Raw genomic sequence first — 12,708 nt, forward strand, 5'->3', positions numbered from 1 at the left:
ACTGATAGGTGGCACTGACTGGCATTGATAGGTAGCACTGACTGGCACTGAAAGGTGACACTAAAAGGCAGCTCAGATGGGCATTGATATGTGGCATTGATGTGCACTGACAGCTGGCATTGATGGACACTGACAGGTGGCACTGATGGGGCTACACTGATCATCAGGGTACTTCTAATTTCCTTATATGGCGGGCGGGAGGCGGTTAAAGACCTACTGTCATTTTAATAATATATTATGTTGGAATTTAGACTTGTTTTTACTGCTACAGGGTGGCACGGCTGCACAAAATCACGTATATATACGTGACTTTGCATTTTCGGGCAGGAGGCAACGCCCTACCCGCGCCGACATTGGCGGCTTCAGCTGTCCATCACCAGGTCCCAGCCGGTGATTCCTCACCGGCACTCAGTGATCACTGAGTATCACTGACAGGGGAGAGGTCTGTATGTAAACAGTACTGATCTCTATCTCTCCCCTGTCAGCTCCTGTCTCGGCCCAGTGATTATCGAGCATCTCCGACGTGGAGGAGGACTGTTTTGTTTACTAGCAGTCCTCCTCTCTGTTGGCTCAGGCACACTGCACAGCACAGCCATCCACAGCAGTGTGAGTACAGTGAAGCACACAGACCCCACCCCCTAGTAAAACAGCACACAGTTAACCCTTTGATCGCCCCAGATGTTAACCCCTTCCTGCCTAGTGCCATTAGTACAGTGTCAGTGCTTTTTTTTTTAGCACTGATCACTGTATTGGTGTCACTGGGGATGTCAGTGACACCAAGTCAGTCCCCCCCCCCCCAGTGTCAGAATGCCCGCCACAGTCCCACTATAAGTAGCTGATCGCATTACTAGGAAAAAAAAATTCAGTATATACAGTATATTTGTAGATGCTATAAATTTCATGTAAACCAATTAGCCGCTTTTCCGCCGCCCTATAGCAGAAATACTGCTACAGGGTGGCAGGGGTGTGCAAAATCATGTAGACATATGTGATTTTGCATTTCTGGGTAGGGGGGCGCGCACGAACCACGCCGCTATTCGCGGCCTTGGCTGTCAATCACCGGGTCGTGCCTGGTGATTACTCGCCGTCACCCATTGATAGCCGAGTATTACAGACAGGGGAAGAGAGGTCTGTATGTAAACAACACAGACCTCTTCCCCTATCAGCTGCAGCACACTGCTTTGTATAGCTCTGCATAGCAGTGTCCTTACAGTGAAGTACACAGACCCCGCCATCTAGTAAAACATACACTCAGCACACAGTTAACCCTTTGATCGCCCCAGATGTTAACCCCTTCCTGCCCAGTGCCATTAGTACAGTGTCAGTGCTTTTTATTAGCACTGATCACTGTATTGGTGTCACTAAGGGTGTCAGTGACACCAAGTCAGTTCCCCCCCAGTATCAGAATGCCAGCCGCAGTCCCGCTATAAGTCGCTGATCGCTGCCATTACTAGTTGAAAAAAAAATTCCAGTATATATACCGCCATTTGTAGACGCTATAACTTTCACGTAAACCAATTAATTTACATGTATTGGGATTTTTTTTTTAGCAGAATACATTTTGGCCTAAATTTATGACGGAATTTGATTTTTTTACTGGACATGTTTAATGGCAAAAGTCAAAAATATTGTTTTTTTCTCAAAATTGGCAATCTTTTTTTGTGTATAGTGCAAAAAATGAAAAACGCACAGGCAATCAAATACGTCCAAAAGAAAGCTCTATTTGTGTGGAAAAAGGACATAAATTTAATTTGGGTGCAGCTTTGCATGACCGCGCAATTGTCAGTTAAAATAACACTGCACACAGCGCAAAAAATGGCCTGGTCAGGAAAGGGGGGGGATCCTCTGGATGGCGAGGGTTTGATATACAATTATTGGGATTTTTTTTAGCAAAGACATGGATCAGAATACATTTTGGTCTACATTTGTGACAAAATTAGATTTTTTTAAATGTTTTCCTTTTTTTCCAGTTTTACTGGACATGTTTAATAGCAAAAAGTAAAACATTTAGTTTTTTTTCTCAAAAATAGTCGGTCTATGTTTATAGTGCAAAAAAACAAAAACAAAAACACACAGGTGATCAAATACCACTGAAAGAAAGCTCCATTTGTGGGGAAAAAAGGACATAAATTTCATTTGGGTGCAGCGTTGCATGACCGCGCAATTGTCAGTTATAATAACGCTGCGCCGTATCGCAAAAAATGGTTGGGTCAGGAAGGGGGGGGGGAATCCTCTGGAGGGCGAGGAGTTGATAAAGAGTGCTGTTATGGAGTGGGAGTGATGCTGGGTTATAGGGCGTTGCTTTCTAGAAGTGGTGTGTAAATGTCATTGTACTATATCATATAAGGACAATACAGGTCCCTCCAGTTTCATTTCTTTCCACTCTGTTCACTTCTATTCTATCCTATTCCATCCTATCCTACTCTACTCAAATCTTCTCTCATCTACTCTACTCTATCCTATTCTATTTTTAGGCACACAGGCCTATTGCATTACCATCAACACTTTATTGGAATTGAAAAGGGGAGAGGAGAGGGGAGGGGAAAGTAGCGGAGAGGGGAAGGGAGAGGAGAGGACAAGTAAGGGGAGGGGAGGAGCAGAGAGGAGAGGGGAGGGGGGAGAGGAGCGGAGAGGGGGGAAGAGGAGTGGAGAGGAGAGGAGAGAGGAGAGAAGAAGAGAGAAGAGGGGGGGATGGAGAGGAGAAGAGGAGAGAGGGGATGGAGAGGAGAGGAGAGAAGGGATGGAGAGGAGAGAAGAGAAGAGAAGAGAAGAGGGGAGGGGAGAGGAAAGGAGAGAAGAGGGGAAAGGAGAGGAGAGGAAAGAGGAGAGAAGATGAGAGGAAAGAGGAGAGAAAAGAGAAGAGGAGAGAAAGGAAGGGAGGGGAGGAGAGTGGAGAGGAGAGGAAAGGAAAGAGGAGGAAAGGGGAGAACAGGGGAGGGGAAGAGAAGAGGGGAGGAGAAGAGAAGAGGGGAGGGTGATAGTCTGATTCACTTAGTCTATCCTTCAGCAAGCCCCACAACATGTCAGTCTAGAAATCTGCATTCTGGTTTATTCTATTTATATTTAGAAGTTAAAGCGGAGCTCCATCCAAAAATGGAAGCTCCGCTAATATACTCCCCGCTGCCACATTTGGCACCTTTTTTTTTGGGGGGGGGGGGAGTAGGTACCTGGCTTTGACAAGTTCAAAATCTTCACTGCCGGTTTTCCTTAGTCAAGATGGCGGTGCCAGCACCCGATAGCCAATTGAAGAATCAGCTTGGGGTGAGGACACCGCTGTACTCATGGACAGGTGAGTGCCCTAATATTAACAGTCAGACTTTTACTTTTTTTGGGGGAGAGGGGGGGGGTATAACTCCTCTTTATAAAGCGATTCAGTCCTTCAGCATAAATATAATATTTGTAATGTAATGTCTGGTGACCGCTGACACCAAGTATTGTTCTTCTTTATCAGATGTGATGAGTGAGGACCCCTGTGAGAGAAATGTAATTGGCGCTGTGGGAGGAGCTGTCACTCTACAAGTCAACTACACTGGGGTCAGAAAAATTGTTTGGACTTTTGAAAAAATCAGTGCTGCTATCGCCACAACAAAACCAGGAGAACCAATTGAGATTGACCATAGAGAGTATAAAGGAAGACTGAGCAGCACATCTAATGGATCCTTAATCATAACTGAGCCGAGACTGGAAGATCGGGGGACCTACCGGGGACAAATCAACACTGGTGAAGAGATACCGACCTGCAGATACCATCTCACAGTGTTCAGTAAGTACAATCTTTAGCAATGCCGATTTGACACCAGACAGAGTGTTCCATGTCTAAGGATGATTGTTCCCAGGCCAGCAACATTTTGTTGTCAGAAATGCCCATTAGTAACGTCTTCAAGTTCGCGTGGTCAACCAGAGCGTCTGGTCAGCTACTGCCAATTGTGCCGTATTGAACTGCCACATGAAATATCTCAGACAGCTCCTAGGCACCTGGTCTGTGTTAAGGTGCATGCAGTTATATCTTCTCTTCCATTGCAAAACCTTCAGGAGAGGACATTTTTCCAACCACTGTCTTCTCTTGCCCATACTAACCAAGCTCCAAGAGATCCACAAGTTTGTAGCTGCTGCACACATTCATTGATGTGGAACACGATACTGGTTGTCATTCAATACTAGGATGGGGGAGGACATGCACACTCTACTAATACTATTAGGAAGTGACATGGTCCAGAATCTCTGTAAAAAGAACATGACTGTACAACCAATCACTCTCTGGCAGGTTAGGTCCACTAAATGGCCAAAAGTATTGGCCCCGCCTTCCCAATCATGTGATTCAGGTGTTCCAATCCCCTCCATGGACACAGGTGTATACAATCATCCCCTAGGCATGCAGACGGCTTCTACAAACATTGGTGAAAGAATGGGTCGCTCTCAGGAGCTCAGTGACTCCAAGCGTGGTCCCGTGATAGGTTGTGACATTTCCTGGCTACTAAATATTCCACGCTCAACTGTTAGTGGGATTATAACAAAGTGGAAGCAACTGGGAACAACAGCCACTCAGCCACCAAGTGGTAGGCCACGTCACATGACAGAGCGGGGTCAGCGCATGCTGAAGCGCACAGTGCACAGAAGTCACTAACTGTCTGCAGAGTCAATAGCTAAAGACCTCCAAACTTGGTGTGGCCTTCAGATGAGCCCAACAACAGTGCGTAGAGATCTTCATGGAATGGGTTTCCATGGCCGAGCAGCTGCATCCAAGCCTTCCATCACCAAGTGCAATGCAAAGCGTCGGATGCCGTGGTGTAAAGCATGCCGCCACTGGACTCTAGAGCAGGGGAGATGTGTTCTCTGGAGTGACCAATCACACGTCTCTGTCTGGCGATCCGATGGACGTGTCTGGGTTTGGCGGTTTCCAGGAGAACGGTATTTGCCTGACTGCATTGTGCCAAGTGTAATGTTTGGTGGAGGGGGGATTATGGTGTGGGGTTGTTTTTCAGGGGTTGGGCTTGGCCCCCTAGTTCCAGTGAAGGGAACTCTTAAGGTGACAGCATACTAAGACTAGGGATGGACTCCATTTTTGAGTTGAGCCTGAGTTTGACCTAAACATGGCCTGTTCCTGTGTTCGGCGAACACACGAACAGTACAGGTGCACCCCACAATGCACTGCGCCCCGACAGTGCATTATGATTGGTCAAAGCAATGAACCTGACCACAGGTCAGGTGCAGTGCTTTGACCAATCACAGTGTGTGATTAATGAAGAGCACTTTTTCTCTTATTTTTGCTCTCATTCGGTATTACACTACCTGTCAGAGGATCCGCTTGTTTGGACCGCAATTGGCGTTAGTGGAAGTCCGTTACCCATTTGGGAAAGTCCTGCATGACCTGTCTGTTAGCTCAGGGGTCACATGAGTAAGGTGAGAGGCCTTGTGTGTTCCTCTGGGTGATGGGATCTACCATTCTTTCCACAAGGACGGGTCCATTGGATGATATATGATCTTGTATATTCCATACTTTAAATGGGTGCTCCATAACTTCGGACTGACATCACTGGTGTTTCCACCTATTTTAAGACTATATGGACTTTTTATAAATATATTTATTATTGAACATGCAAACTCCAGGCAGGTGGTGCCGTGGTTGGGATTCAAACCAACGACCCGAGTACTGCCAGGCGGAAGTGCTAACCATTTAGCCACTGTGCTGTCCTACCGTATAAATGTCCATTCATGATGTTCAGCTTGCAAATTGGTAGGTTTTATATATCGTGTTTGCGCTGATTTTTTTTATATTTTTCATTCCCTGAAATTCGCTTCAGAGTTGCTTCAAAGTGGTACTCAAGTTGCCTGGCAAAGTCACATTGTAAGTGGTGCGACTTTCAGGCCGCAGTAGTGTGAACCGAGACCTTTGGTACAAGTTGTCATTAATGAATGCAAACCCCCCCAACCACCACCATGCCTCACCTGGACTGATACTCACCTTTATTTTATTTATTTCAGGTACTTATATAGCGCCGTCCATTTACGCAGCACTTTACACATATATATTGTACATTCACATCAGTCCCTAACCCTCAAGGGGCGTACAATCTAAGGTCCCTAACCCTCAAGGGGCGTACAATCTAAGGTCCCTAACCCTCAAGGGGCGTACAATCTAAAGTCCCTAACCCTCAAGGAGCGTACAATCTAAGGTCCCTAACCCTCAAGGGGCATACAATCTAAGGTCCCTAACCCTCAAGGGGCGTACAATCTAAGGTCCCTAACCCTCAAGGGGCGTACAATCTAAGGTTCCTAATCCTCAAGGCGCGTACAATCTAAGGTCCCTAACCCTCAAGGGTCTTACAATCTAAGGTCACCGACCCTCAAGGGGCGTACAATCTAAGGTCACCGACCCTCAAGGGGCGTACAATCTAAGGTCCCTGACCCTCAAGGGGACGTACAATCTAAGGTCCCTGACCCTCAAGGGGTGTACAATCTAAGGTCCCTAACCCTCAAGGGGCGTACAATCTAAGGTCCCCAACCCTCAAGGGGCATACAATCTAAGGTCCCTACCCCTCATGGAGCGTACAATCTAAGGTCCCTGACCCTCAAGGGGCGTACAATCTAAGGTCACCGACCCTCAAGGGGTGTACAATCTAAGGTCCCTGACCCTCAAGGGGACGTACAATCTAAGGTCCCTAACCCTCAAGGGGCGTACAATCTAAGGTCCCCAACCCTCAAGGGGCATACAATCTAAGGTCCCTACCCCTCATGGAGCGTACAATCTAAGGTCCCTGACCCTCAAGGGGCGTACAATCTAAGGTCCCTAACCCTCAAGGGGCGTACAATCTAAGGTCCCTAACCCTCAAGGGGTGTACAATCTAAGGTCCCTAACCCTCAAGGGGTGTACAATCTAAGGTCCCTAACCCTCAAGGGGCGTACAATCTAAGGTCCCTAACCCTCAAGGGGTGTACAATCTAAGGTCCCTAACCCTCAAGGGGCGTACAATCTAAGGTCCTTTACCCTCAAGGGGCATACAATCTAAGGTCCCTGACCCTCAAGGGGCATGCAATCTAAGGTCCTTGACCTTCAAGGGGCGTACAATCTAAGGTTCCTGACCCTCAAGGGGCATACAATCTAAGGTCCTTGACCTTCAAGGGGCGTACAATCTAAGGTTCCTGACCCTCAAGGGGCGTACAATCTAAGGTCCTTGACCTTCAAGGGGCGTACAGTCTAAGGTCCCCGACCCTCAAGGAGCGTACAGTCTAAGGTCCCCGACCCTCAAGGGGCATACAATCTAAGGTCCCTAACCCTCAAGGGGTGTACAATATAAGATCCCTAACCCTCAAGGGGCGTACAATCTAAGGTCCCTAACCCTCAAGGGGCGTGCAATCTAAGGTCCCTAACTCACATTCATACATACACATACTAGGGCCAATTTAGACAGGAGCCAATTAACCTACCAGCATGTCTTTGGAGTGTGGGAGGAAACCAGAGTACCCAGAGGAAACCCACACAGGCGCAGGGAGAACATGCAAACTCAAGGCAGGTGGTGCCATTGTTGGGATTCAAGCCAATGACCTGAGTACTGCAAAGCGGGACTGCTAACCCAATCCTGTGCAGCTGATTGAGGCGGGGGGGGGGGGGGTCAAACAGCCGTGCTTCTGGAAACATCCTTGCAGGGTCCTCTTCAACCTGCTTATGGGTGTCATGGCCCCATTCATTCCTGTGCCGGGAACTGTACTCTGTAGGACCGCTGGAGGCTACCATGATAATGGCTACCCCAGCAATGAATTGGACCGTGGCACATATGCACAGCCTAAAGAGAACCTGACAAGGACATATTTTGAAACCAAAATGTACAGTTGCCCCTTAACCCCTCGCCTACCGCACACTTTTACTCCCTTCCAGCCCAGGCCAATTTTCAGCTTTCAGCGCTGTCGCACTTTGAATGACAATTGCGCGGTCATGCAACACTGTACCCATATGACCTTTTTAGCATTTTTTCACACACAAAGAGCTTTCTTTTGGTGGTATTTACTAGCCGCTGGGGGTTTTATTTTTTGCACTATAAACAAAAAAAGAGCAAAAAGTTAGATTACAAAAAAGTTTTTCTTTGTTTCTATTACAAAATTTTGCAAACAGGTAATTTTTCTCCTTCACTGATGTGCATTGATGAGGCTGCACTGATCAGCAGCCCTGCTGAGTACTAATGAGGTGGCACTGATAGGCAGCAATGATGGGCATTGATGAGGAGGCACTGATGATGTTGCACTGATATGCAGCAAGATGGACATTGATAGGTGGCACTGACTGGCAAAACTGATTGATAGCACTGACTGGAGGAACTGACAGATGGCACTGACGGGCGGCACTGATGGGTGGCACTGCTAGGCAGCACTGATGGGCACCAATGAGGTGGCACTGATAGACAGCACTGATGGGCACTGATGATACGGCACTGGTGGGCATTGATGAGGAGGCATTGATGATGCTGCACTGATATGCAGCAATGATGGGCGCTGATAGGTGGCACTGACTGACAAAACTGATTGATAGCACCGACTGGAAGAACTGACAGACGGCACTGACAGGCAGCACTGCTGAGCACTGATGGGCGGCACTGCTAGGCAGCACTGATGGGCACTAATGAGGTGGCACTGATAGGCAGCACTGATGGGCACTGGTGAGACAGCACTGGTGGGTAATGATAAGGAGGCACTGGTGATGATGCACTGATATGCAGCAATGATGAGCACTGATAGCTGGCACTGACTGGCAAAACTAATTGATAGCACCGACTGGAGGAACTGACAGATGGCACTGACGGGCGGCACTTCTGGGCACTGACGGGTGGAACTGCTAGGCAGCATTGATGGACACTAATGAGCTGGCACTGAGGCAGCATTGATGGGCACTGAGGAGACGGCACTGGTGGGCAATGATGAGGAGGCACTGGTGATGATGCACTGATACGCAGCAATGATGGGCACTGATAGCTGGCACTGACTGGCAAAACTAATTGATAGCACCGACTGGAGGAACTGACAGACGGCACTGACGGGCGGCACTTCTGGGCACTGACGGGTGAAACTGCTAGGCAGCATTGATGGGCACTAATGAGCTGGCACTGAGGCAGCACTGATGGGCGGCACTGATCAGTGCCCTGATTATTAGTGCAGACCTCCCGTCACATTTGCCAGTTATCGGCAGTACTTTGTACAACAGACAACCGGCAACTGTATTTCCATTGTGATCTGCCATGTCATTGGACACAACTGATCACGTGGTAAAAGGCCGCTGTGGACACAACGATCATGAAGATCGCCGGGTGCGCGTCGCTGGGGGCATGTTCTAGGAGGACGTCCATGGGAGTAAATCATGATGCCTATTCGTAGGTGTTTTTCATGGATGGATATGATGGTTGGATGCTTCAGGTAGGTGTATGAGAAACTCAGCATCACGGTGGGGAGCGGGAGCGACAATACTTCTCTGGAGGGATGTCTGACGCTCCATGTTTTTTTTTTCCTTTAGGAAACTTAACGGCTGAGGATGTCGTCATCACATCCAATGTCACCGATAATAAGACGTGTGAGGTCATCTTGACGTGTTCAGTAAATAGCAGCAATGTGACCGTCGCCTGGACGTGTTTAAACAGCACTGACATTAATGATACGCAGGGCGTTGTGGTTGTACCGCCAAGTCATGTCAACTTCACCTATGTATGTACAGCAGAAAATCCCATCAGTAACGTCTCGAAAGATGTCCTCCCCTGGAAGTACTGCGGAGAAGGTAGGTACAACACGGCTTATACTTGCACCTAGAGCAGGGGCGGACTGACAACTCATGGGGCCCCCGGGCAATAGTGGATCATGGGGCCCTGTGTCCTTGCCCAATCTCAAAAAAGCCTATGAAAAAGGTACCAGGGGTATCTCATGGGGTCCCATACTGACCCCGGGCCCTCGGGCAGTGCCCAAGTTTCCAAATGGTCAGTCCGCCCCTGACCTAGAGTTAAACTTCACACTTTATTGTGAACCTGTGCTTTGCCTGCTATTTCTGGGAATGGACAGGGCCGGGTACTAGCACCCCCCCCAAAAAAAGAGAAAATTCAAACTTCACCTGTAATTCTACTTCACCCCTCCTAGCACACATCCTCTTTCCCCTCAAATATTCCACCCTAGCAAAAATCCTCTCCCCCCCAATCCCACCTCCTAGCACAACCCCCTCCAAATGACCTTTCCCAGCACAAATATTTCCTCCCCACCCAAATCCACCCTCCTAGCACAACGCATAACAATCTCTCCCCCCCCCCCTCCAGCACAAATCCCCCATCCTGGCACAACCCCCCAGTTTCCCCTCCTAACACAAATCCCCCCCAAATCCCCCTCTCCTAGCACATAATTCCCCCACAATCCCATCTCCCAGCACAACTCCCTCCAAATTACCCTTCACAGCGCAAATCTTTCCTCCCCACCCAAATCCACCCTCCTAGCAAAAATCCCCCTTCCTGGCACCCCCCCCCCCACAATTTCCCCTTATAACACAAATCCCCCCAATCCCCCTCTCCTAGCACACATTCTCCCCCAATCCCATCTTCCAGCACAAATCCCCTCCAAGTCTCCCCTCCTAGCACAACCTCCCCCCAATCCCCCAACCAATCCTCCCTCCTAGCACAAATTAAAAATAAATAAAAAAAATAATAAAAAAATAATAAAGCCCCCCAATCCCACCTCCTAGCACAACCCCCTCCAAATTACCCTTTCCAACATAAATCTTTCCTCCCCACCCAAATCCACCCTCCTAGCACAAATCCCCCCTCCTGGTACAACCCCCCCCCCCCCATTTCCCCTTCTAGCACAAACCCCCCCCCCAATCCCCCTCTCCTAGCACACATTTCCCCATAATCCCATCTCCCAGCACAAATCCCCCCTCCTATCATAAAGCCCCCCAATCCCTCCTCCTAGCACAACCCCCTCCAAATGACCCTTCCCAGCACAAATCTTTCCTCTCCGCCCAAATCCCCCCACCTAGCACAACTCATAACAATCCCCCCCCAGCACAAATCCCTCCTCCTGGCACAACCCCCCAATTTTCCCTCCTAACACAAATCCCCTCAATCCCCTTCTCCTAGCACACATTCCCTCCCAATCCCATCTCCCAGCACAAATCCCCTCCAAATCCCCCCTCCTAGCACAACCTCCCCCCAATCCCCCAACCAATCCTCCCTCCTAGCACAACACTCCCCCTCCACTCCTCTCTCCTAGCACAAATCCCCCCCCCCAGTCCCCCCTCCTAGCACAACTCATAACAATCCCCCGCTCCTAGCACAACCTCCCCCCCAATCCCCCAACAATTCCTTCCTCCTAACACAACACTCCCCCTCCACTCCTCTCTCCTAGCACAAATCCCCCCCCGGTCCCCCCTCCTAGCACAACTCATAACAATCCCCCCTCCTAGCACAACCTCCCCCCAATCCCCCAACCAATCCTCCCTCCTAACACAACACTCCCCCTCCACTCCTTTCTCCTAGCACAAATCCCCCCCATCCCCCCTCCTAGCACAACTCATAACAATCCCCCCCTCCAGCACAAATCCCCCTCCTGCCACAATCCCTCCCCCCCCCCCCAATTTACCCTCCTAACACATTCCCCCCAATCCCATCTCCCAGCACAAATCCCCCCCCCTAGCACAACCTCCCCCCAATCCACCAACCAATCCCCTCTCCTAGCACAAAGTCCATCCAGTTCAAAATTAAAATAGTATATCAGGGGTAGGCAGCCTTAAAGTGGTGGAGATCTACCTGAACAACATGAAAGAATTCAAAGATCACCGGGCACAGAGTCACCTCCTTACACCTGGAGATGGGTAGTGGGTGGAACCAAAAAGATGGTGCTTGGAAATGGGTAGGGGGTGGAACCAAGAGAAGGTGCTTGGAGGTGGGTAGGTGATGGAACCAAGAGATGGCGCTCTCAGGTGTGTAGGAGGTGGAATCAAAAGATGGTGCTTGGAGGTGGGTATGGGGTGGAACCAAGAGACAGTGCTTGGAGGTGGGTGTGGGGTGGAACCAAGAGACAGTGCTTGGAGATGGGTAGTGGGTGGAACCAAAAAGATGGTGCTTGGAGATGGGTAGGGGGTGGAACCAAGAGAGGGTGCTTGGAGGTGGGCAGGTGATGGAACCAAGAGATGGCGCTTTGAGGTGGGTAGGAGGTGGAACCAAGAGATGGTGCTTGGAAATGGGTATGGGGTGGAACCAAGAGACAGTGTGTGGAGGTGGTTAGGGGGTGAAACCAAAAGACGTTGCTTGGAGGTGGGTAGTGGGTGGAACCAAGAGATGGTGCTTGGAGGAGGGTAGAGGGTGGAACCAAAAGATGGTGCTTGGAGGTAGGTCAGGGGTGGAACCAAGAGATGGTGCTTGGAGATGGGTAGGGGGGATGGAACCAAAAGACGGTGCTTGGAGGTGGGTAGCGGGTGGAACCAAGAGACGGTGATTGAAGGTGGGTAGGGGGGTGGAACCAAAAGATTGTGCTTGGAGGTGGGTAGTGCGTGGAACCAAGAGGCGGTGCTTGGAGGTGGATGAAGGTTGGAACCAGGAAATGGTGCTTGGAGCTGGGTAGGGGGTGGAACCAAGAGACGGTGCTTGAAGGTGGGTAGTAGGTGGAACCAAGAGACGGTGCTTGGAGGTGGGTATGGGGTGAAACCAAGAGACAGTGTTTGGAGGTGGGTAAGAGGTGGAACCAAAAGATGGTA

General features: G+C 49.4%; 1 protein-coding gene across 5 annotated transcripts in view; it reads left to right on the forward strand.

The window, feature by feature from the left end:
• The window catches only part of LOC149439178 (SLAM family member 6-like), an 84,229-nt gene that overhangs the window by 18,576 nt on the left and 52,945 nt on the right, over positions 1-12,708 (forward strand). For all 5 annotated transcript variants that reach the window (XM_089659364.1, XM_089659368.1, XM_089659366.1 and 2 more), the window contains exons 2-3: positions 3,452-3,763; positions 9,496-9,753. In XM_089659364.1, the coding sequence (XP_089515490.1) occupies positions 3,452-3,763; positions 9,496-9,753 (570 nt within the window). The remainder of the gene's footprint in view (positions 1-3,451; positions 3,764-9,495; positions 9,754-12,708) is intronic.

The sequence above is a fragment of the Staurois parvus genome, unplaced genomic scaffold (genome assembly GCF_062004578.1).
Source record: "Staurois parvus isolate SC_StPar_1 unplaced genomic scaffold, SC_StPar_1.0 ptg001150l, whole genome shotgun sequence".
NCBI lineage: Eukaryota > Metazoa > Chordata > Amphibia > Anura > Ranidae > Staurois > Staurois parvus.